This window comes from Mesoplodon densirostris, chromosome 6 (genome assembly GCF_025265405.1).
Source record: "Mesoplodon densirostris isolate mMesDen1 chromosome 6, mMesDen1 primary haplotype, whole genome shotgun sequence".
NCBI lineage: Eukaryota > Metazoa > Chordata > Mammalia > Artiodactyla > Ziphiidae > Mesoplodon > Mesoplodon densirostris.
In genome coordinates, this window is record NC_082666.1 from 80,243,017 (window position 1) to 80,269,618 (window position 26,602).

The window sequence follows — 26,602 nt, forward strand, 5'->3', positions numbered from 1 at the left end:
TATTGAGGAATCCTTGCATTCCTGGGATAAACCCCACTTGATCATGGTGTATGATCCTTTTAATATGCTGCTGGATTCTGTTTGCTAGTATTTTGTTGAGGATTTTTGCATCTGCGTTCATCAGTGATACTGGCCTGTAGTTTTCTTTTTTTGTGACATATTTGTCTGGTTTTGTATCAGGGTGTTGGTGGCCTCGTAGAATGAGTTTGGGAGTGTTCCTCCCTCTGCTATATTTTGGAAGAGTTTGAGAAGTAAGGGTGTTAGCTCTTCTCTAAATGTTTGATAGCATTTGCCTGTGAAGCCATCTGGTTCTGGGCTTTTGTTTGTTGGAAGATTTTTAATCACAGCTGCAATTTCAGTGCTTGTGATTGGTCTGTTTATATTTTCTATTTCTTCCTGGTTCAGTCTTGGAAAGTTGTGCTTTTCTAAGAAATTGTCCATTTCTTCCAGGTTGTCCAGTTTATTGGCATATAGTTGCTTGTAGTAATCTCTCATGATCCTTTGTATTTCTGCAGTGTCAGTTGTTACTTCTGCTTTTTCATTTCTAATCCTGTTGATTTGAGTTTTCTCCCTTTTTTTCTTGAAGAATCTGGCTAATGGTTTATCAATTTTGTTTATCTTCTCAAAGAACCAGGTTTTAGTTTTATTGATCTTTGCTATTGTTTCCTTCCTTTCTTTTCCATTTATTTCTGATCTGATCTTTATGATTTCTTTCCTTCTGCTAACTTTGGGATGTTTTTCTTCTTCTTTCTCTAATTGCTTTAGGTGCAAGGTTAGGTTGTTTATTCGAGATGTTTCCTGTTTCTTAAGGTGGGATTGTATTGCTATAAACTTCCCTCTTAGAACTGCTTTTGCTGCATCCCATAGGTTTTGGGTCGTCGTGTTTTCATTGTCATTTGTTTCTAGGTATTTTTTTGTTTCCTCTTTGATTTATTCAGTGATCTCTTGGTTATTTAGTAGTGTATTGTTTAGCTTCCATGTGTTTGTATTTTTTACATTTTTTTCCTTGATATCTAGTCTTATAGCGTTGTGGTTGGAGAAAATACTTGATACTATTTCAATTTTCTTAAATTTACCAAAGCTTAATTTGCGGCCCAGGATATGATCTATCCTGGAGAATGTTCCATGAGCACTTGAGAAGAAAATGTATTCTGTTTTTTTTGGATGGAATGTCATATAAATATCAATTAAGTCCATCTTGTTCAATGTGTCATTTAAAGCTTGTGTTTCCTTGTTTATTTTCATTTTGGATGAATTGTCCATTGGTGAAAGTGAGGTGTTACAGTCCCCTACTATTATTGTGTTACTGTTGATTTCCCCTTTTATGGCTGTTAGCATTTGCCTTAAGTGTTGAGGTGCTCCTCTGTTGGGTACATAAATATTTACAATTGCTGTATCTTCTTCTTGGATTGATCCCTTGATTATTATGTAGTGTTCTTCCTTGTCTCTTGTAATAGACTTTAGTTTAAAGTCTCTTTTGTCTGATATGAGAATTGCTACTCCAGCTTTCTTTTGATATCCATTTGCATGGAATATCTTTTTCCATCCCCTCACTTTCAGTGTGTATGTGTTCCTAGGTCTGAAGTGGGTCTCTCGTAGACAGCATATATACGAGTCTTGTTTTTGTATCCATTCAGCCAGTCTGTGTCTTTTGGTTGGAGCATTTAATCCATTTACATTTAAGGTAATTATCGATATGTATGTTCCTATTACCATTTTTCTTAATTGTTTTGGGTTTGTTATTGTAGGTCTTTTCCTTCTCTTGTGTTTCCTGCCTACAGAGGTTCCTTTAGCATTTGTTGTAAAGCTGGTTTGGTGGTGCTGAACTCTCTTAGCTTCTGCTTGTCTCTAAAGGTTTTAATTTCTGTGTCAAATCTGAATGAGATCCTTGCTGGGTAGAGTAATCTTGGTTGTAGGTTTTCCCCTTTCATCACTTGAAATATGTCCTGCCAGTCCCTTCTGGCTTGCAGAGTTTCTGCTGAAAAATCAGCTGTTAAGCTTATGGGTTTCCCTTGTATATTATTTGTTGCTTTTCCCTTGCTGTTTTTAATATTTTTTCTTTGTATTTAATTTTTGATAGTTTGATTAATTTGTGTCTTGGCATGTTTCTCTTTGGATTTATCCTGTATGGGACTGTCTGCACTTCCTGGACTTGATTATTTCCTTTCCCATATTAGGGAAGTTTTCAACTATAATCTCTTCAAATATTTTCTCAGTTCCTTTCTCTTTCTCTGGGACCCCTAGAATTCAAATGTTGGTGCATTTAGTGTTGTCCCAGAGGTCTCTGAGACTGTCCTCGATTCTTATTCTTTTTTCTTTACTCTGCTCTGTGGTAGTTATTTCCACTGTTTCATCTTCCAGGTCACTTATCCGTTCTTCTGCCTCAGTTATTCTGCTATTGATTCCTTCTAGAGAATTTTTAATTTCATTTATTGTGTTGTTCATCATTGTGTATTTGCTCTTTAGTTCTTCTAGTTCCTTGTTATATGTTTCTTGTACTTTCTCCATTCTATTTCCAAGATTTTGGATCATCTTTACTATCATTACTCTGAATTCTTTTTCAGGTAGACTGCCTATTTCCTCTTCATTTCTTTGGTCTCGTGGGTTTTTACTTTGCTCCTTCATCTGCTGCGTATTTCTCTGTCTTCTCATTTTGCTTAACTTACTGTATTTGGGGTCTCCTTTTCTCAGGCTACAGGTTCATAGTTCTTGTTGTTTTTGATGTCTGCCCCCAGTGGGTAAGGTTTGTTCTGTGGTTTGTGTAGGCTTCCTGGTGGAGGGCACTGGTGCCTGTGTTCTGGTGGATGAGGCTGCATCTTGTCTTTCTGGTGGGCAGGACTGTGTCCGGTGGTGTGTTTTGGGTTGTCTGTGACCTTATTATGATTTTAGGCAGCCTCTCTGCTGATGGGTGGGGTTGTGTTCCTTTCTTGCTACTTGTTTGGCATAGGGTGTCCAGCACTGGAGCTTGCTGGTTGTTGAATGGAGCTGGGTCTTAGCGGTGAGATGGTGATCTCTGGGAGAGCTCTTGCTGATTGATTATTATATGAGGCCAGGAGGTCTCTGGTGGTCCAATGTCCTGAACTCGGCTCTCCCACCTCAGAGACCCAGGCCTGACACCCGGCTGGAGCACCAGACCCTGTCAGCCACACAGCTGGAGTGCCCTCAGAGTTAGAGAAGCTGGCCTACAGTGGCTCTCCTTCTGCGCTGCACATTAGAATCACCTGCTTCTTCCTTGTTTTGCCCCAAAGGCAGTGTTCCACAGAGAAAAATAGTCCCCTTGAAAATAGTCACAGCTCTGAGATGGCTTTTTTTTTTTTTACTTTGTGCTTAGTCAGGTTTCACTTGCTCACAGGGGGTCATGTGCAGAGGCCTCGCACCCGGTTTTTCCTACTGGGGTTCCTAGTTTGGAATCTAGATCCTTTTCCGTTATTATAATTTCATGACAATAATGGTATTAAAGAAACATTTGTATTTTGAATATATTTGTATATTTGAAGGTATTTGGCTATAAGAAGCCATAATATAGCTACCACTTATTGAACACACTTGCTGTGTGCTAGATGGCATGGGATTAATACATCATTTTTGTTTAATTATCAAAACAACTATTATGAGAGCCAGATGCTATTAATATTACCATGTCGTTTATGGGGCAGTGAGGCTTAAGGGAGGCTAAATGGTTTACCTAAAAACTCATGGCTAGTAATTAGTAGACAGAGTTTGGATTCCATCCCAGGACTTTCTGACTTCTGGAGTCTGGGCTCTTGATCACAATGCTACATGGATTCTCTTAATTATAAGAAAATGTGTTTTATTACTTTGTTCCTCTTATCATGTTTTTCTATGTATAAAATAAACTAGTTCTTCTTACTTTAATAACAATTCTTTTTGAGACAGTTTTCTTTAAAAATTAACTGTTGCCATTTATAAATTGATCCATTTATGAGAGTAAATGTGATACTAAATGTAACATACTGAGGTTTTTTTTTTTTTTTTTTTTTTTTTTTTTGTGGTACGCGGGCTTCTCACTGCTGTGGCCTCTCCCGTTGCGGAGCACAGGCTCCGGATGCGCAGGCTCAGCGGCCATGGCGCACGGACCCAGCCGCTCCGCGGCATGTGGGATCCTCCCAAACCGGGGCACGAACCCGTGTCCCCTGCATTGGCAGGCGGACTCTCAACCACTGCGCCACCAGGGAAGCCCCATACTGAGGTTTTTTGAAGAAAGGTGCTGGATTATTTGAAGTTGATACCATTAGTTATTTACATATTACTTATTCTTTTACTTTTTTATTAGAGTGAGTTTCTGGGAATAGGGCTCAGACCCATTCATCCAGTCATTCTTCTTGTATTATACACCTCTTGAAATCTTTAAATTATTATATTAAATTAAATTTTTTTTTTTTTTTTGTGGTACGTGGGCTTCTCACTGTTGTGGCCTCTCCCATTGCGGAGCACAGGCTCCGGATGTGCAGGCCCAGCGGCCATGGCTCATGGGCCCAGCCGCTCTGCAGCACGTGGGACCTTCCTGGACCGGGGCACGAACCTGTGTCCCCTGCATCGGCAGGCGGACTCTCAACCACTACGCCACCAGGGAAGCCCTAAATTAAATTTTTTATTTTTGTTAACACTTTCCTCTGAAGATTTCAAGGTTCTATGTTAAGAACTTTCAGGCAATGGGAAACATTTGTTAATAGTCAGTACTTTCTTTTTTAGGCAAAAGACCATTTCTTTTTCATTAATAAAAGTAGATTTTGGGATGTTCAGTTGATGCCAGCTTAGGTGAGACAGTGATTGTTAGCCATAAAAGTCAACTCCTATGAGTAGAGTTAGGTCTTTTGGGCCATAGTTTAGCATTTTGACTTGGGATACTGGATTGTTGGTGACAAATAATGCTTCCCCTTTACGCTTCCTGCCTAACTCTGTTATTGGAATAGCCATCAGTGTATCCATTTCCGGGACCAAGTTCCAGCCAGGCTAATGTACACAACAGAGAGAAATACCTTTTAAATGGATGGATTACGTGTCTTATCTCAAGACCTTTTTCAGGTTTAAATTCAAAATATTTTCACTGTAACTCTTTGATATGGAATGCAAGACTAAAGAAATTCACATGTGGAAATGTAAACAGACATTGATTAATCAAGGTAGCATCCTTTATGTAAATATATAAATAAGTTTCGGCACTGAAATGTACAACTAACACATTTTTCTCCTCTGTGGGTTTAGCCATAATTTTGGTAATACATATATTTACGAAAGAAAAAGTCTGTGTTTAGAAAAAAATAAAAACAGATTTTTGCCATTGAGAAATAAATTTATATTTCTAGATTTTGCCAACCACTGTTGGCTGTGAATTTGCTTTTCTAAATGCACAAAATATTCTTTCTTCTTCTTATTATTATTTTTCATTTTAGGCTATTATCCAGAAGTTCCTCTATCTAGGTAGGTATATATGTCTCTATGCTAAATAAAATCTTTCTTTGTCTCTTGGGTATGCTCTCTGCATTTATTGTACCATATGTTAAGCCTTATGTGTGATCATTTGCTTTGATTCATTATATTTTTTAACATTCCTTGGCATTGAGCCCATTTATGGCACAATCTTTAAAGGCACTATTTGAAATGAATACGCTCCTCTAGAACACAGTCATAAATCCTAAACTGAGGAATGGCAGGCCAAGGAGAAGAGATGATCCTGTACCTTCTTCCTACACTCGTTCTGTGACCCCAAGTCTGCCCTAGCACATTGTATTTGTGATTGTGGTGGAGTCTTGCCACACATGCTTTTTAACATACTCACGTTCAATTCTATTCACTGAGAGAGAGAAATAAATAGTGCAGAAGATTATACTCTTCTTCCCACTCCGTTGAGTGAGCTCTGAGTTCTGAGTGAATTTGGGGTGGGAGAGACACATGTGGTATTTCTTTAAAAAGCTCAGTTCTTGCAGGCCCTTCATCTCACCATGCTGCGTATGATTCTGGGGTGTAAAGATAAGTATTTCTTTTACACTTGGGGCTGGAAAAGGAAACCACTCACTTCAGCTCAAAGAACGGTGATTGGGGGTTGATTCAATTTTATGTGAATTCTGCTTTAGGCGTGTATTTCAGACTCTAATCCTCAGATTAGGTACAGCGTCTTCTTTTGGTCATATCTACCTGTTCAGATTATAAACAATGATTCCTTGATTTTTCTTTCAGGAGATGACCGAAATATTGAAGAGGTGTATGTGGGTGGAAAGCAGGTGGTTCCCTTTTCGAGCTCAGTGTAAGACCCTCTGCATCTAAGAGTTCTCCTGGCGTAACACAGTTCTGTGTTTTCTTGTGCCCAGGCGGAGTTAGGAAGTCAAAAACCAGTACCTTGTTCTTGGGATGACTATCTCCTTCTGTGTCTAGTTACAGTATTCACTTGACAAATCATTCAAAGGAAGTTGCACTAATTCTCAACTCTCTGGTTGGGAGGATTAAAAATTTCGCCTTTTTGAGCTGTTTAGATTTACTTTAAAGCTCAAACATAAGGGAATGTTATTACTGGTGGTGTTCTTATTATGAGATTTAAATAAAATCTATTTCACATTTGGACATGTGGAGAGAAAAGATATTCTTATAAGGTTAGATATTTTGAGCTAGTAAATGTGAAAATTAGAAAACAGAAAATGAAACAATGAGTATATTTTTGAGGGAGAAAAAATTAGACTATGAACACGCGTTGGAAAATGACTTCAGATTGTGTATGAAAATTATATACTGAGCATACTAATTTAAAAAAGAGAACTTGTTGAATTTTAAAATGTGTTTCTTGATTGACCTTGTGTTCTGGAAATATGCACTTAATGGAATTTGCATTTTAGAGATATGTTATTGTTGTGCTTTGCCTTCTTTGGGGATGAAATGTCAGAAATTGAATGCCACATACTTTCTTAATATAGTTCTGTGCTTCAAAGTGTTTGACAGAAGTTGGGTATTAAAGATTTAAAGTTTCTTAGGAATATTATTCATATAACTACATGGCATAAATAGCTATACTTTTGTGTACTTTAAAATCACCTTAATGTATAATTGTGTGATGCTATTATTGCTTCATTTTTATTAGAAGAGAAACAAATTTCATACTCCACTGTTGTGTAGATTGGAGTCTTTCATATATTGGGGCAAGTGCTGGGCATCCAGGAGCTGTCAGTACTAAAAGGAAGGGTTTCATTGCAATGACCCGTTCTCCCAAAGAACTATTCCATAGTTGCTGGAAATTTCATACTCAGATATCAATCTGTTAGAACTTTAAATGAAGGGCAAATCCTACTAGATAAATATTATTAAAAATCTTTAAACCTTGCATATTGCAAGTACTCTATTTTTCAATTTTATCTTGTCTTTTTCATTCCTAATAATTTTCAGGACATTAGAATTTTAGCATAATGAGAAATATTTAGATGTCCCACTACTGTTTATATATTAATAGGACTTAATCTGTACTAGACATCTAGAAACATTAAAGAAAGCAAAGAGTGTTTTTATGCTTCCTAATAGTGTGCTTTCCCATAACCTGGAATTAAAAACAAATTATGACTTCATGATAAATCCTTAAGAAATATTGATATGAATATTATTTAAATATTATGGTTTTCTCAGTTAACTCCAAATCCTATAAACCAACAAGGAAAAGGAGTAGTTTTCTTAATATATCATAACACTCATACCTAGGTCTTAAGGCTTAGTGCTTAGGGCTGACTCCTTATTATCACCTTATAGTAAAGAACTTTATGTAATATAGCTAACTCCATATCTGCAGAATGAAGAAGAAAATTTGTTCTCTGGTACTATAAATTTTATTCTTATATACTCATGCTAATTCAGCAGTAATTTGCTCAGTCTCTGGCCCCTCACCCCTGGAGAAACACTTCTAGACTTGGGTATACCCTACACCTAAAAATAGAACAAATATTTGGTCTTATTTAAAAAGCAGAAACAAAAAATAGAGTTTGTGTTGTGAGGTATTAAGTAATTCAGTAAACCCAGTTTCCAGTCTCAGTCTCTGTATTTCTAGAATTCCTAGTTCCTGAGCCATGTCAAAGATGCCCCACCAAATCTCTTTCCATTTCTCTATAGTGCCGGTAGGTATTTTCTGCTCTATCCCCCAGTCCCTGCCAAAGGAACTTGGTTACCTAGTTTCTAACCCACATGAGTGGGCTTAGGAATCTGGAATGACATGTGCAAGATCCAGTAATAGGCAGAAGCTGTTCTTAGCTTTTGCAAGATCCTACACTTTTACCTTCCGTAAGGGTGTACATTTTGATGTTGAACATCAACTTTCATTTAGATTTAGGGCTTACATGCAGTAAATATAAATAAGTGTGGCATCAGAAGCAGGAATAATGGCCATATACAACCAATCTGTCAAATATTAAGTTTAGCCCTGATAATATGTTAAGACCTGAATATCTTTTCTAGTACGAATAGAATGTGTTGAAATGTTTACATGTACTTTGATCTCCCTGCATTACTTATAACTTATGTGTTTTATTTCCCAGAGTGCAGTGTTGCTGAATGTTGCACATGCTTTTTGCGGTACTGCAGGCATTAGCCATACACGTGCCCAGATGTTCTGCACTTTGAAATGTTGCCTTTGCTTAATGTGGGTTGACTTTCTGAATTGCGGGAAGGCAGTATTCCAAGCCAATCCTATTTGTCACTTTATGTTTGAATATTTTGCTCTCTGACAGGAAAGGAAGAATTAAAACATCTTCTCAGCCCCCTCACCCTACTCTGCACTATTTGCTTCAGGTTTCGTGACATTTTTAATGGAATACACTTTAACAGGTAAAAACATATTCAATAGTAGTGACTATCATACATTTTAAATTATTTTTGCAACCAGAACACAAAAGCAGGCTAATCAGCCAACATTAATTTAATTTTCAAAAAAGACTAAAATGTAGGATTAGAACAGGAAAGGTTGTCCTAGTAATTGTAAACTGAGACCAAGGAAACTCTGTCCCCTTACTTATTCTCCCAGCTTCTTCTGATTTGTCAAAGGTTTTAGAATCCAAGAGAATATCTTGGAATAAGCTTCCTTCATGCTAGGAGGAGGTCTTTCTAAATTAATATTATGAGCATTGAACCCCATTGCATCTCTTTTAATTTTTGTGAGAATTCTGCACGGTCAAGAAAGGAAGGCAGTGGGGAAACACCCCTGTTATGCTTAGCTGATTTGAAGTGCACCCTTGAATATCCCTGTTGGCAGCTACAGTTGAGATCTCAGAAGGGAAACAATGGCTGTGAGATCCAGCAATGTATTTTGAATCTTCATTCCCTTCCAGACTCTTCCTATTTTTAATTTTTTCACCTCAGAACCAGACATATGGAAAGCTTTAAAGACAAGCTGGAAGGCACATTGTATCAATTCTACATGTGTGCTATACATGGAAGATATCCCGAGTTGGATGCTCCTGTAGCCTGCTGGACAGAGGTGATGATGCCGGAAGCAATCACATGCTTTTGTTTTTCTTTTCTTTTAAAGAGTGTTCTGAGTTATTAAAAGGTAGACTACAAAATATGTTATGGGCAATGTCTTGAAGAAATTTTTAAACTGGTGGATTTTTGTGAATTTTTAAGTTTTTTTTTTCTTTGCAATTTCAGATCTACTTAGCCACTTTAGGTATGACTTTGGACCCTGACACTTTTTTAATGTCTCTAAAGCATGGAAAGAAGTGCAGAAATGAACAGACACGTATTAGAAACCCTGGCATTGGTCCCATGCATGTTTTCACGCCCAGTCCCTCCTTCCTTTCCCTCCTACAGTCCTGAGTGTGAGAGATCAAGAAGGTGAGGAGTTAATCTGTAAATCTGGTACAAATTGAGTGAAATGCAAGTTGAACAGGCCAATGGTGAAACTAAATGTAAATTCCAAGATGGTTTCCACAGTCCACCGGATTCAAGTGACTTGAGTAACAGCCATTATGTGGCAGTGATTGATGTGTTCACTTCCTACTCAAAAGCCTGTCAGAAAGCATTCTTTATTGAAAACCACCTTACATTGTGTTAAACTTCTGATCGCTGCTCTTAAGAATATATATACATATGTATTCATGGGAACATTTTTTCTCAATTATTTGTATGATTTGCTTATTGTTCCTGTGCTGAGCTCCTTTGTGCTTCAGACAAAAATAAACGAGATTTTGTGTTTATGTGTTTTTGTTGTTGTGAGTTCTATCAATCTGATAGAAGGGGGATTAATCTTAAAGTGGTTTCTCCTTTTAACGTGAATTTTAAGATTGAAGAGGGTCAACTGTCTGGTGATGGATGGAAACTAAAATTTTTGGTGGTGAGCATGCTGTAGTGTATACAGAAGTAGAAATATAATGTTGTACACATGAAACATATAATGTTATAAACCAATGCTAGCTCAATAAGAAAAAAAGAAATATCATAAGACTGGAAAAAAATAGAATATTTAGCTGTGGGCCAACATGTATCTTCTATCCTATAATAGTCACTATACACAACTTTTAAAAATTAAGCTATAGCTATAATGTTCAGCTCTTTAGAATCAGATTACTGTTGCCTTTGATTTAAGCAGAGTTGATATTTCTTATTTTTTCAGCCACAACCCAGAGTGAGACATGCACTTTAACATCAAGAATTAGTTCACACATACACATGTGCATGAGCATTTAAAACAAACGTCTCACAAAATGATATTTTCCCTATCTGTGATACCCTGGGCTATTTCTCATTCTGTTCTATTCTCTATAATTTTTTAAATGCTGATAGCGAATTTCCCACTTGATTTCTTGAACCTCTAATGGGTTATCACCAGCAGTGAGGAAGCAGTTTCCAGTGTCATTTGAGCTGTATACTTTAAGTCTCCATGACTTCATTCTGTGATTTGGCCATGACATGAGGGCCTGCCTTAGAATCATGAGGATTAAATAAAATAATACATAGCCAGCACTTAAGATAGCAGCTGGGGGGCTTCCCTGGTGGCGCAGTGGTTGAGAATCTGCCTGCCAATGCGGGGGATGCGGGTTCGTGCCCTGGTCCGGGAGGATCCCACATGCCGCTGAGCGGCTGGGCCCGTGAGCCATGGCCGCTGGGCCTGTGCGTCTGGAGCCTGTGCTCTGCAACGGGAGAGGCCACAACAGTGAGATGCCCGTGAACCGCAAAAAAAAAAAACAACAAAAAAAACCAAACAGATAGCAGCTGGAACAAAGTGAGTGCTCACTGTATGGTAGTAATTATTTTTAAAATGAATACAAACTGAACAGAAATAAAAATAATTTAAAATGTGTTTTTCTCAGTTTAGTTTTTAGAATTGAAATCAAGTGGTGTTAAGGATCTCTCTGTACATAAAAATATTCTGTAAGGATTAAATCTGATTTTTTCTGGCACTATTCAGCACTATGTTCATTATTTTTTATTTATAACAAGAAGCCTATGAGAGTAGTAGATTTGGTCTATAAATTCTCCCTCAATGTTCTGAGCAACTTACTAAGCATCTTTTTTTTTCTCCTAAGGAACAACTTAGTCAAAATACCCAGAAGAGAATGTTCATGTGCATTGTGTATAGCAATAAAGTCTGCCTAATTTAATTTGCACATTGTAGGCCAGAGTTCTGTAATGGGTACTTAACAGACAAAAACAAATTACTCCATGGTACTCAATTCAGGATTTAAATAAAATTATACATGAAATATATATAACTGCCATTTAGACATGAAACATATATAACTGCCAGTAGCAAAAAGGGCCTGTAGTAGGGTATTTTAAGACTCCATGAAAAGGCACTCAAAGGAACTGGGCCCACAAGCAGTTAGTTGTCACTAACAAGGAGTAGGGTTATTTTTTCAAACCCTGTTTTTAAATGGGATAAGTGAAGTATTCTCTGTTCTTTGAAATGACAGAACATTATTTTAAAGTATAATTAACTTTTTTTCACTAATTCAGACTCATCTCCTTTTACCATCAAGGCTGCCTACACTATCATTGTAAAGTTACATTACATTAAATTTGTCATACTCCTTGAATTTTTTCATGCTTCTATATTAGTAAGATCTATATTTCAGCCTGGAAAGAGAGAGAGAGGTGGCTAAAAAAGCATTCTCTAGGGCTTCCCTGATGGCACAGTGGTTTGGAGTCCTCCTGCCGCGGGAGGGGGCACGGGTTCATGCCCCGGTCCGGGAGGATCCCACGTGCCTCAGAGCGGCTGGGCCCATGGGCCATGGCCACTGGGCCTGTGCGTCCGGAGCCTGTGCTCCATAGCAGGAGGGGCCACGGCAGTGAGAGGCCCGTGTACCGCAAAAAAAAAAAAAAAAAAAAAAAAAAAAAGCATTCTCTATGGCAAAAACTTTGTAGAGAAATTTTTCAGTGGTAACTCAGAAAAAATAAAACATTTTTGCCCCAAGGTAAAAAGTGCTAAAATATGAACAGATATCATGGAACTTCTCAAGTCACTGGGGCCCTCCCCAATTGCCTAGCTTCTGCTCACCCTGTAGGGAATTAAACAAACATTTGTTTCCCTATTTGTAGAAAGAAAGCTCAAAGTCATAACAGTAAAATCTAACATAAGAGAAATAAAGGCCCTAGAAAGATTACCATTTATTCAGATGATAAGAGGTTCTCATGCACTTGATTAAAAACCTAAACTTGAAGCTTCACTGTGAAGTTAATTTCTGTCCTTTTAATCCTGGATAGTCTCCACATCACACTTTTGTTTTACTGCTGTCAAATAAAGCCACGATCCATAAATGAGTAAACCAAGGAAGAATTTTACTCTTGATTTTTTTCATGACTAAATTTGCTTCCTGGAGCACTTGAGAGACCTTAAAGAGCTTTGATGTTTTCTTTCTCTTTCTGCAAGAGTTGATTCCATCCACACCTGAGCTGGGGAATAAATGCAGAGATGTCTTTGTGCTTGGAAAGCACTTTGAAAACACTGACTGAAGCACATGAACAGATAAAGACATGAGAGGCTTTTGTTATTTCAAAGGATAACTTAAGAGGCTCAGAAAAAGCAGCACACATACTTCTTTCAATTCATGAACACTTTCCTCCTGGCTGAACTATGAAAGATGAATCAGGCTTTGAAAATTATGTATTCTGGATTAATTCATATGACCACAACAAACCCTTCAGTATCACAAACATGTCCCAGCCTGGTGCAATGGCACAGTATGCACTCAGTAAAATCTCATGGCAAAGTTTTCATAGTGTGCATGTAAAAGAGAAGCTATGGAGTTTGGGTTGTTTGTGGTTGCTGTTTTAAGCTCAGTGATAGATCTGTTGATGTCCAGGACAATTGCACAATCTCTTTTGAGTGGATTATTTACTGTAACTTATAGAGGGAAAAAGACACCATTATGAAAAAAACCTATACAATATCTTCATGTTCCCTATAAAATTAATGCCCAGGTAAGAAAGAAGTCAACATAAAGGCATATACAACCTTCATTTAATGTCATTTGTGGTACTGCAGACCATTTAACATGGCATAATTGATTCTAAAGGAAATCAGAATTGGCTCACCTCCTCTCATGAGCACACCAAAATCACAACTGCTGAACAACCATCAATAAAAAAAGACTGGAACCTACTAAAAAAAGATATTCTACATCCAAAGACATAAAGAAGAAACCACAGGAGACGCAATATGATCAAATCCCATACCACCCGGGTGGGTGACCCACAAACTGGGGAATAATTATATTGCAGAATATCTCCCACAGGACTGACAGCTCTGAGTCCCACATTAGGATCCCCAGCCGAGGGGTCCGGCATTGGGAGGAGGAGCCCCCAGAGCATTTGGCTTTGAAGGCCAGTGGGGCTTGATTATAGGAGCTCCACAGGACTGGGGGAAACAGAGACTCCACTCAAGGAGGGTGCACACAAGGTCTCGTGCACATCAGGACCCAGAGCAAAAGCAGTTACTTCATAGGAGCCTGGGCCAGACTTATCTGCTGGTCTTGCAGGGCCTGCTGGGGAGGTGGGGTCGGGGGGCGGCCGTGGATCTCTCTGGGGTCATAAAATATGGTGGCGGAAATAGCAGGGAGTGCACATCTACTTGAACTCTTCCTAGAGGCAGACATACTGCTTGGATCTTTAGCAACAAGACCTGGCCTCATGCAATGGCCTGTAGGCTCCAGTGCTGGGACGCCTCAGGCCAAACAATCAACAGGACAGGAACACAGACCCACCCATCAGCAGACAGGCTGCCTAACACTAAAGACAGTCATCAAATCACAGAGAACAAAAGAGGAAAGGGAAAAAATGACCTACAGAAACAAACAGCAATAAGAACATACATATCAATAATTACCTTAAACATAAACGGATTAAATGCTCCAATGAAAAGACACAGACTGGCTGAATAGATACAAGAACAAGACCCATATATATGCTGTCTACAAGAAACCCACTTCAGAGCTAGGGACACATACAGACTGAAAGTGAGGGGATGGAAAAGGTATTCCATGCAAATGGAAACCAAAAGAAAGCTGGAATAGCAATACACATATCAGACAAAATAGACTTTAAACACTGTTAACAAAAGACAAAGAAGGACATTACATAATGATCAAGGAATCAATCTAAGAAGAAGATATAACAATTGTAATTATACACGCACCCAACATAGGAGCACCTCAATACATAAGGCAAATGCTAACAGCCATAAAAGGAGAAACTGAGAGTAAGACAATAATAGTGAGGGACTTTAACACCCCACTTTCAAAATGGACAGATCATCCAGACAGAATATCAATAAGGAAACACAGGCCTCAAGTGACACATTAGATCAGATGGACTTAATTGATATTTACAGAGCATTCCATCCAAAAACAGCAGAATACACATTCTTTTCAATTGCACATGGAACACTCTCCAGGACAAATCACAGGCTGGGCCACAAAACAAGTCTTGGTAATTTAAGAAAATTGAAATCATATCAAGCATATTTTCCAAACACAACAGTATGAAATTAGAAATCAACTACAAGAAAAAAACACTGTAAACACACACACACACAGAAACGTGGAGGCTAAAGAACATGCTACTAAACAACCAGTGAATCATTGAAGAAATCAAAGAGAAAATCAAAAATACCTAGAGACAAATGAAAATGAAAACAGGACAATCCAAAACCTACGGGATGCAGCAAAATCAGTTCTAAGAGGAAAGTTTATAGTAATACAAGCTTGCCTCAGGAAACAAGAAAAATCTCAAATAAATGACCTAATCTTACATCTAAAGAACAAACAAAACCCAAAGTTAGTAGAAAGAAATAATAAAAAATCAGAGCAGAAATAAATGAAATAGAGATGAAGAAAACAATAGAAAAGATCAATGAAACTAAAATCTGGGTCTTTGAAAAGATAAACAAAATTGATAAACCTCTAGCCAGACTCATCAAGAAAAAAAAGGGAGAGGGCCCAAATCAATAAAATTAGAAATGAAAAAAAGTTACAACCAACACCACAGAAATACAAAGGACCATAAGAGACTACTACAAGTAACTATATGCCAATAAAATGGACAACCTAGAAGAAATGGACAAATTCTTAGAAAGGTACAATCTCCCAAGACTGAACCAGGAAGAAACAGAAAATATGAATAGACCAATCACAAGTACTGAAATTGAGTCTGTGATTTAAAAACTCCCAACAAAAGTCCAGGACCAGAGGCTTCACAGGTGAATGCTACCAAACATTTAAGAAGAATTAACACCTATCATTCTGAAACTATTCCAAAAAACTGCAGAGGAAGGAACACTTGCGAACTCATTCTATGAGGCCACCATCACTTTGATGCCAAAACCTGACAAAGATACCACAAAAAAAGAAAAATACAGGCCAATATCAGTGATGAATATAGACGCAAAAATCCTCAACAAAATACTCGCAAATCGAATCCAAGAATACATTAAAAGGATCATACACCATGATCAAGTGGGATTTATCTCAGGGTTGCGAGAATTTTTCAATATCCACAGATCAATCAGTGTGATACACCACATTAACAAATTAAAGAATAAAAACCAGGGCTTCCCTGGTGGTGCAGTGGTTGAGAGTCCGCCTGCCGATGCAGGGGACACGGGTTCCTGCCCTGGTCCTGGAGGATCCCACATGCTGCAGAGCGGCTGGGCCCGTGAGCCATGGCCGCTGAGCCTACGCGTCTGGAGCCTGTGCTTCGCAACGGGAAAGGCCACAACGGTGAGAGGCCCGCATACAGCAAAAAAAAAAAAAAAAAAAAAAAGAATAAAAACCATAAGATCATCTCAATAGATGCAGAAAAAGCCACTGATAAAATTTCACATCCATTTATGATAAAAACTCTCTAGAGTGGGAACAGAGGGAACATACCTCAACATAATAAAGGCCATATATGACAAACCTACAGCCAACATCGTTCTCAATGGTGAAAAGCTGAAAGCATTTCCTCTAAGATCAGGAACAAGACAAGGACATCCACTCTCACCAGTTTTATTCAACATAGTTTTGGAAGTCCTAGCTACAGCAATCAGAGAAGAAAAAGGAATAAAAGGAATCCAAATTGGAAAAGAAGACATAAAACTGTCACTATTTGCAGATGACATGACACTATACAGAGAAAATCCTAAAGATGTTACCAGAAAACTACTAGAGCTCATCAATGAATTTGGTAAGGTTGCAGGATACAAAATTAATATGCAGAAATCTGTTGCATTTCTATATACTAACAATGAAAGATCAGAAAGAGAAATTAAGGAAATAATCCCATTTACCACTGCATCAAAAAGAATAAAATACCTCTGAATAAATCTCCCTAAGGAGCCACTTTGAAAACTACACAATGCTGAGGAAGAAATTGAAGATGACACAAACAGATGGAAATATATACCGTGTTCTTGGATTGGAAGAGTCAATACTGTCAAAATGACTATACTACCCAAAACAATCTACAGATTTAATGCAATCCCTGTCAAACTGCCAAAGACATTTTTCACAGAACTAGAACAAAAAAATTTTTAATGTGTATGGAGACACAAACGACCCTAAGTAGCCAAAGCAATCCTGAGAAAGAAAAACAGAGCTGGAGGAATCAGGCTCCCTGACTTCAGACTATACTACAATGCTGTAGCCATCAAAACAGTATGGTGCTGGCACAAAAACAAATACCGATCAATGGAACAGGATAGAAAGCCCAGAAATAAACCCACACCCCCACCGTAAATTAATGTATGACAAAGGTGGCAAGAATACAGAATGGAGAAAAGACAGCCTCTTCAATAAGTGTTGCTGGGAAAACTGGACAGCTACATGTAAAAGAATGAAATTAGAACACTCTCTAACCCCATGCACAAAAATAAACTCAAAATGGATTAAAAACCTCAATGTAAGGCCAGATATTATAAAACTTTCAGAGGAAAACATAGGCAGAACACTCTTTGACATAAATCACAGCAATATCTTTTTGGATCCACCTCCTAGAGTAATGAAAATAAAAACAAAAATAAACAAGTAGGACCTAATAAAATGTAAAAGCTTTTGCACAGCAAAGGAAGCCAAAAACAAAATGAAAAGACAACCCACAGAATGGGAGAAAATATTTGCAAATGATGCAACTGACAAAGGATTAATTTCCCAAATATACAAACAGCACATGCAGCTCAATATCAAAAATAAATAAATAAACAACCCAATCAAAAAATAGGCAGAAGACCTAAATAGACATTTCTCCAAAGAAGATATACAGATTGCCAAAAAGCTCATGAAAAGATGCTCAACATCATTAATTATTAGAGAAATGCAAATCAAAACTGCAATGAGGTATCACCTCACACTGGTCAGAATCGCCATCATTAAAAAGTCTACAAACAATAAATGCTGGAGAGGGTGTAGAGAAAAGGGAACCCTCCTACACTGTTGGTGGGAATGTAAATTGGTACAGCCACTACGTAGAACAGAATGAAGGTTCCTTAAAAAACTAAAAATACAAAAAAAAAAAAAAACCCAAAACTAAAAATACAGCTGGGTGTATATCCAGAGAAAACCATAATTTGAAAGGATGCATGCACCCTGATGTTCACTGCAGCACTATTTACAATAGCCAGGACATGGAAACAACCTAAATGCCCATCGACAGATGAATGGATAAAGAAGGTGTGGTACGGGCCTCCCTGGTGGCGCAAGTGGTTGAGAGTCCGCCTGCCGATGCAGGGGATACGGGTTCGTGCCCCGGTCTGGGAGGATCCCATATGCCGCGGAGCGGCTGGGCCCGTGAGCCATGGCCGCTGAGCCTGCGCGTCCGGAGCCTGCGCGTCCGGAGCCTGTGCTCCGCAACGGGGGAGGCCACAACAGTGAGAGGCCCGCATACCGCCAAAAAAAAAAAAAAAAAAAAAAAAAAAAAAAAAAGAAGGTGTGGTACATATATACAATGGAATATTACTCAGCCATTGCAAAGAATGAAATAATGCCATTTGCAGCAACATGGATGGACCTAGAGATTATCATACTAAGTGAAGTAAAACAAAGAAAGACAAATATCATATGATATTGCTTATATGTGGAATCTAAAGAGATGGTATTAATGGACTGACTTACACAACAGTAACAGACTCCCAGACTTCGATAACAAACTTATTGTTACCAAAGGAGAAAGGTGTGTGTGGGGGGGGGGAATAAATTAGCAGTTTGGGATTACAAGATACACAACCCTATATATAAAATAGATAATCAACAAGGACCTACTGTATAGCACAGGGAACTCCACTCAATATTCTGTAATAACCTATATGGGAAAAGAATCTGAAAAAGAATCATTGTATGTATATGTATAACTGAGCCACTTTGCTGTACACCTGAAACTAACAACATTGTAAATCAACTATACCCCAATATAAAATAAAAATTCAATTAAAAAAAATAAGTGAATGGTGGCACATTCCTCCCAAAGAAGGACCTGCTCCCTCTGCAGAGGCAGCCACACTTTGATTCCATGGATTGGAGACCAACTGCAGGACAACCTTGGGAGCCATGAGCTGAATATGGCAGGGTCATGTGACAGAAGGAGCCTGGGTCACAAGTCAGCAGTGGAAGAGAGTGTCCCCAGTCTGGGAGTACATGGATTGAAAGAGGACGAACTGGCCCCACAGAAAATCCATGAAGTGTTAAGACACTGCCATTCAGATAGTGAAATCCAGATCTGTTAGTTTATACCTTGGCTGAGTCCTTTCAGTGCTCTCCCCTCTGCGCTACTGGACAGACCAAACACCAAGCAGGGGCAGCAGGAGGGGGGCCTCCAGGCGAGAAAGAGCCCTGTGACCTTTGCAGGCAGGATCAGGCTTCCCTGCTGCTGAAGGAAACTTAAACTTAGGAGAATGAGTCGAGTCCTCTACCACAGCGTGCATTACTCCCTGACCTGCTCATGGGCAGAGAATAGGTAGTGGCATGGCACTGCTTTGATCTCCTAGTCTTCCTGGCACCGGGTCAGAGTGGTCAGAGCTCAGGCTGGTTTCCTCTGACTGCAATCAGTGTTTCCACTTGCCCAATGCACTGGATACATAATTAAACTTTCTGTTTGTGCAGAATCATGAGCAGAGCCAAGTTAGAGACACTGTTTTATAGAACCCAACCCCCAGCCTACTGATGATCTGTCTTGTTTGCCAGGCACTTGTTTGGATTAGCAGGGAGACACTCCACAGGGTTCCTTGTGGTCAGTTGTGGCCCACAGGTATTGGCAACTGGAGAACGAGTGGTGGTCCCTTTGGAGTCATGGAAGGCCTGATGACGGCCACAAAAATGTCTGCCCAGCCTGTTCTGGAGGTGCTGTTCAGTGCTCTGGTGATGGTATATGAATGCTTGAGCCAAGGCCTGGGTCTCTGTGGGTCTCTGGAAGATTCTGGTATATGCTATCCTGATTGTTGTTATAAAAAGAGTCAACATACTTTAAGGAGCTAGTAAAAAGAGCTAACAAAAGATTTTTTGCTCGTGTTGAAGAATGTTGTAACGTCCATGAGAGGATCAGACTGATTCCACAAACCGATGGAGCCCTCAAGTCACCTGGAGAGGAGGCCAGTCCTCTGAATCACACACTGAATTTGGCAGCATTTAGTAAATATCCAAACAGGTTCACGTCTTTATTTGAGGACACTGTAGACCTTCTCCAAAAAGAACAGAAAAGCGAACCCCCTAAACTTCCATTTCATGGAGTAATGATGGCTGGACTTCAAGGACAGACAAAACCACTTGAAGATGCATTAAAATCCTGTCGCTCCCTGGTGACTGATGCCAAAAACATCTTAAAAGCATCTCAGAAGAATGCAGAGCAATTTCGGAGGGAAATCATGGATGGTCTGGATAAAAATACTAATTTTCAGGAAGGCCTGTAACTGCTTTTCCAAAGAGCTGCCAGGTGGAAGGAAAGAGTGCAAGAATTGAAGGAACAGGAAAAATATATATGAGGACTCGAATACCTGAATGAAACAAGTTTTAAACGATAAGGAGAGCCAGTCAAAATATCTAAAACTACACACAGAAAGCATTTTATGTTGGCAACTTGATATTAGACTAAAACAGTAAATCAGAAAATGGAGATCACCTAGACTATGAATCAGTTGATTTGAAGAAACTCATTGATGCTGTTTACTTAAAAAGGCTTGAAAGACAAAGTCAAGGACACATTTTTGAATTCTGTGAAGATAATCAATTGAATAAAGAGCACATGGTCAAATTAAAAGTCATCAGCTTGGGCTTCCCTGGTGGCGCAGTGGTTGAGAGTCCACCTGCCGATGCAGGGGACATGGGTTCGTGCCCCGGTCCGGGAGGATCCCACATGCTGCGGAGCAGCTGGGCCCGTGAGCCACGGCCGCCGAGCCTGCGCGTCCGGAGCCTGTGCTCCGCAACGGGAGAGGCCACAACAGTGAGAGGCCCGCATACCACAAAAAACAACAACAACAACAACAACAACAACAAAAAAGTCATCAGCTTGAGGAAGCAAATTTACAGCTTAAAAATTCACACCTTCGAAATGAAATCTAAAAGCTTCAGCTGAAACTTCAAATACTCCTTGAACTACCCCAAGAACGTAATGTAACTTCACAGAAAATCAACTGAGGAGGGAGTTTAACACTTAATAGAGAAGAAACTTCCCAAAGTGAAAGAAAACATCAGCTATCTACATCAGAAGTGTGACTCCTACAGGCAGACAGCAGCAGACTTGGAGAACGAATCAAAAAGAACCATTTCCTTCCATCAAAGATGGATTATTAATCATGAGGGAAAAAAGCACAAGGAGGTTGGTTGGTAGCTGTCGACTGAGAGAAAGTTCAATGAGCTAAGCAAAGAATATGGTCACAAGGGACAAAAATTGGCTGATGCCGAGTTTAGATCCCAGCTTTTGCCCAGTGGCTCCCCCACTGTTCCACATGCAGCCCTGGACAGAGGCCTGAGAGGGTCAGAGAATCCCCTGGACCATCAGGTCCCTGAAAAGGAGAATTAAGCTGTGAGGACTCAGGGATCTGGGTCACCTGCAGATTTGATTCAGGTTTGCAGCAGGTGATCCCCAAATATCTACAACCACAATCTGACTGTTTCCTCTCTTTGAGAAGAATTTTGATTTACCTTTTTAGTTTAACTGCTGTTATTTAATTAATGCTACATTTGTTCTTACTGCCGAAAACAGTGTTTTCCAAATATAGACAGTTTAAATATAATTCTTATGGATACTGTATTCCCACTTCAATTTTATTTCCCCTAGAATCAGATGGTGTAAGTATTTTATTTTGATTGAAATTAAAAGTCCACTATACTAAACCATAATTGAGGGAGGTCTGACATCACTGGATGAAGACATTTGAAACAATAAAGATCACTTCTATATGCTATGAGTTTTTAATAAATATAAAAGTTACTTAATATTTATTTCAATAAGTTTTAATTGGTTTTAAAAACAATGAAAAAAAAACCCACAAAAGACCTAAATAACAACACCCCCAGCTAAACTTAGCAATATTTTTATTAGTTTAATCCTAAATTTACTGGTTATTTTAGGGGAGTTAACATTTTGCAACCATTTGTTTCTCTTGTAACTTTTCTAACTTTTCCTAGCCTTTATTTTGCTTAAGATATTCTTTGCTGTTTAAATACTTCTAAATTTTATGCAGTCAAAAAAGTCTTCATTTACGAAAAAAAAAAATTGCATGTGCTCTCCTGCCAGCAGGCAGTCATTGTTGAACTGTCCCTTACAAAAGATGACAGTCCTTTCCTCCACACAGGATGCTCTACTGTGATACCCCATCCCCACCATCACAGATGATTGGCCAAGTATTTGTATTTGATCCAACCTATATCAATCCAATGATCTCTCCCTAGAATTAGAATTCAAGACCTAAATAAGCTAAGTGGGTTTGTCACTGGAACCATAATGGTATTATATTCAGAGGCTGAGTATATATTCCCATTTGGGAACAGATGTTTAAAGCCATCAATGAGCCAGATGAGTAAGCAGGTTCAGCCTGTAGAGAGAAGCAGAGCAGGGCAGACCTGTGCAGAGAAGCAAAGACAAGAGACCACATGGCCCCAGAAGACAGCAGCTGTGTTGGCCCCTTGATATCTTTTTTTCAACCTCAATTAAGGCTCCCAAAACGCCTGTGTACACTTCCTTGTCATTGTATTAAATCCTCTTTGGCTTTTTTTTTTTTTGGTAATCACACAACTTTTTTTTTTTTTTTGGCATAAACAAGAAGCATTTATTTCTTACAGTTCTGGACACTGGAAGTCCAAGATCAGAGTGCCATCATAGTCGGGTTCTGGTGAGAACCCTTCTGAGTTACAGACAGCTAATTTCTCATTGTATCTTTTTTTAACATCTTTATTGGAGTATAATTGCTTTACGATGGTGTGTTAGTTTCTCCTGTATAACAAAGTGAATCACCTATACGTATACATATATCCCCATATCTCCTCCCTCTTGCGTCTCCCTCCCACCCTCCCTATCCCACCCATCTAGGTGGTCACAAAGCTGATCTCCCTGTGCTATGCGGCTGCTTCCCACTAGCTATCTGTTTTACATTTGGTAGTATATATATGTGCATGTCACTCTCTCACTTCGTCCCAGCTTACCTTTCCCCCTCCCCGTGTCCTCAAGTCCATTCTCTACGTCTGCATCTTTATTCCTGTCCTACACCTAGGTTCATCAGAACTTTTTTTTTTTTTTAGATTCCATATATATGTGTTAGAATAGGGTATTTGTTTTTCCCTTTCTGACTTACATCACTCTGTATGACAGACACTAGGTCCATCCACCTCACTACAAATAACTCAATTTCGTTTCTTTTTATGGTTGAGTAATATTCATTGTATATATGTGCCACATCTTCTTTATCCATTCATCTGTCGATGGACACTTAGGTTGCTTCCATGTCCTGGCTATTGTAAACAGAGCTGCAACGAACAATGTGGTACATGATTCTTTTTGAATTATGGTTTTCTCAGGGTATATGCCCAGTAGTGGGATTGCTGGGTCATATGGTAGTTCTACTTTTAGGTTTTTAAGGAACCGCCATACTGTTCTCCACAGTGGCTGTATCAATTTACATTCCCACCAACAGTGCAAGAGGGTTCCCTTTTCTCCACACCCTCTCCAGCATTTATTGTTTGTAGATTTTTTGATGATGGCCATTCTGACTGGTGTGAGGGGATACTTCATTGTAGTTTTGATTTGCATTTCTCTAGTGATTAGTGATGTTGAGCATCCTTTCATGTGTTTGTTGGCAAACTGTATATCTTCTTTGGAAAAATGTCTATTTAGATCTTCTGCCCATTTTTGGATTGGGTTGTTGTATCTTTACACAGCACAAAAAGCAAGAGAGTTCTTTGGGGTCCTTTTTTTTTTTTAAAGAGTATTAATTCCATTCATGAGGTTGGCACCCTCATGACCCCTAATCATCTCCCAAAGGCCCCACCTCCTAATACCATCACACTGGAGAGTAGGATTTCAACATATGAAATTTGAGGAATGCAAAACTTCAGTCAATAACAATATGGTTGATCAGTCTGACTCAAAATATCAACTTTTTGTGGTAAATGATTACAAGGTAGCTCAAAAGTCCAGCTTTAGTATAAAAGAAGATCTAACACTGTAGCCCAGAGGTTATCTCTTTTCAATCTTTTTTTTTTGAATTTTATTTTATTTATTTACTTTTTATACAGCAGGTTCTTATTAGTCATCTGTTTTATACATATTAGTGTATATATACAACTCTTGAATAAAGACCTGCCTGCCATTACAATGGGCTTTTTAAATTCCTTCTGAGGCAACTGTTATGCTGGCACACATTTCTTAAGGCCAGTGAGGGGGTTGAGGGGTGGGGGTGGGGTGTAATCAGGGGTTTCTTCTGCCATTTTGGCAAGTTAGAGTTAACAGTCTTCACTGTTAAGGTGAAATAAGCTTCTGTTACCACAGTCAGTCGGTCTGATTACCCTATTAGTATTCTTTATGTTTCCACCTATGAAATAAGCCTCTGCACTTAAATAGCTGCCACCTCTTGCCTACTTCTCAGTTACACAACAATAGTAGCTGAATATCTCTTAACAGTTTATAAGGGGAGGGAACAAGTGACTTATGCAGTGGACTCTGCAGTCCTTGATAGGGTGGCACCAGTTGCCCAGAGGTAGGACACCCCAACCAGATATACTCCCCACTCTGAGGAGGAACAGATTTTTCTGACTTCCTCTCCTACTTTTCTTTTAAAAGTGAAAAGTAAAACTAAGATTGAGTTAACAGCAATAGCAAACAGTGTTTGCTTTGCTGGGAAGGAAGAAATTTTCCTCTACTGTTCTGGCTGGTCTAGGAATTAAATTGATATGAGAGAGATTAACAGGAGAAAATCAAACAAAAATTCAATAACATGTATACATGGGAGAGAGCCAGAAAAACTGAGTAACTCACCAAAATGCAAGAATACATACGATTATTTCAAAGTGAATGAAACTGGCTTTTTGGTACAAGATGTAAATTGGTATTTTTCGAGTACAAGTTGAGACTGCAAGCGATCCAGGAAGATGGAGATACTGTTTAAGCAGTGTACCATCTAGTGGCCAAAGCTTGAACAGATTGCTCTGTGAAACAATCAAGGTCTCCCTCCAAAAGGGCCAAGGTGCAGAGGAAAAAAGAGGCTAAATTAATTTTATCGTGATACCCAGAAGAATAGAAATTCATAATTTTAATAAAGGCTAAAACAATAAAAGAAAATTTAGAGTATTATTTTTCTAGTAGGAAGTTAGACTTTCTTTTTTCCTATACAAAGAAATTAATAAATAATTTCTTAGGTTGAACCCAGACTCTATAATAGACCATGCATAAAGAAAATTATATATATATATATATATATATTTTTTTTTTTTTTTGCGGTATGCGAGCCTCTCACTGCTGTGGCCTCTCCCGCTGCAGAGCACAGGCTTCTGATGCGCAGGCTCAGCAGCCATGACTCACGGGCCCAGCCGCTCTGTGGCATGTGGGATCTTCCTGGACCGGGGCACGAACCCGTGTCCCCTGCATCAGCAGGCAGACTCTCAACCACTGCGCCACCAGGGAAGCCGAAAATTATATTCTTGATGCAAACAAATATCATTTACTTACTGTCCTTAATGAAGACAATTTCACAAGGAAAAAAAAGGAAACAAAATCATGATATCCCAAATTGCTTGCCTGAATCACTTTAGTACTTAGAAGATAAAAGGCAAAGATTTGTCCATCAAAAGGAATCTTCCTTGTGGAAATACTGCAAAATGATGAACTTCCATGGTCATCTTGAAGTTGGCTTAGGAAGTAAGGATGTAGTAAAAACTGTTTTACACATTCACGATAATAAAATTCAAAAACACTGCCTAGAATTTGCTCAATTATTTTAGATACACGATTCAAACCATAACGTTTCTCCTAGCTTATGCAAACCAACTACCAGTTAAAGACATCAGCCTTTCAGGCAGGATTACACAGTCAAATGAAATAATCATCAGGGAAATGGGGAAATGGTGCTGTAAGGCTCCCAAGAAGGATGTTAAGAATCAAGTCTTAGAAACTTAGAATCTCAGATTTGGAAGGAAACTTTAAAGATCATCTTGTCTGAGCTAAGGACATTGGTCCACCAGAGACCTCCCGGCTCCACGTAATATCAAACAGCAAAAGCTCTCCCAGAGATCTCCATCTCAATGCTAAGACCCAGCTCCACTCAACGACCAGCAAGCTACAGTGCTGGACACCCCACGCCAAACAACTAGCAAGACAGGAACACAACCCCACCCATTAGCAGAGACGCTGCCTAAAATCATAATAAGGTCACAGACACCCCAAAACACACCACCAGATGCAGTCCTGCCCACCAGAAAGACAGGATCCAGCCTCATCCACCAAAACACAGGCACTAGTCCCCTCCACCAGGAAGCCTACACAACCCACTGAACGAACCTTAGCCACTGGGGGCAGACACCAAAAACAATGGGAACTACAAACCTGCAGCATGTGAAAAGGAGACCCCAAACACAGTAAGTGAGGCAAAATGGGAAGACAGAGAAGCACACAGAGATGAAGAAGCAAGGTAAAAACCCACCAGGCCAAACAAATGAAGAGAAAATAG

At 39.0% G+C, this 26,602-nt stretch overlaps 1 protein-coding gene and 1 long non-coding RNA gene across 2 annotated transcripts in view; one reads left to right on the forward strand and one right to left on the reverse strand.

Moving 5' to 3' along the window:
- GDA (guanine deaminase) overlaps positions 1 to 6,269 on the forward strand; it is a 136,661-nt gene extending 130,392 nt beyond the window's left edge. Inside the window, exons 13-14 of the mRNA XM_060100991.1 lie at positions 5,415 to 5,442; positions 6,199 to 6,269. Of these exons, the coding sequence (XP_059956974.1) occupies positions 5,415 to 5,442; positions 6,199 to 6,269 (99 nt within the window). The remainder of the gene's footprint in view (positions 1 to 5,414; positions 5,443 to 6,198) is intronic.
- The window catches only part of LOC132491930 (uncharacterized), a 125,955-nt gene that overhangs the window by 48,184 nt on the left and 51,169 nt on the right, over positions 1 to 26,602 (reverse strand). The window lies entirely within an intron of this gene.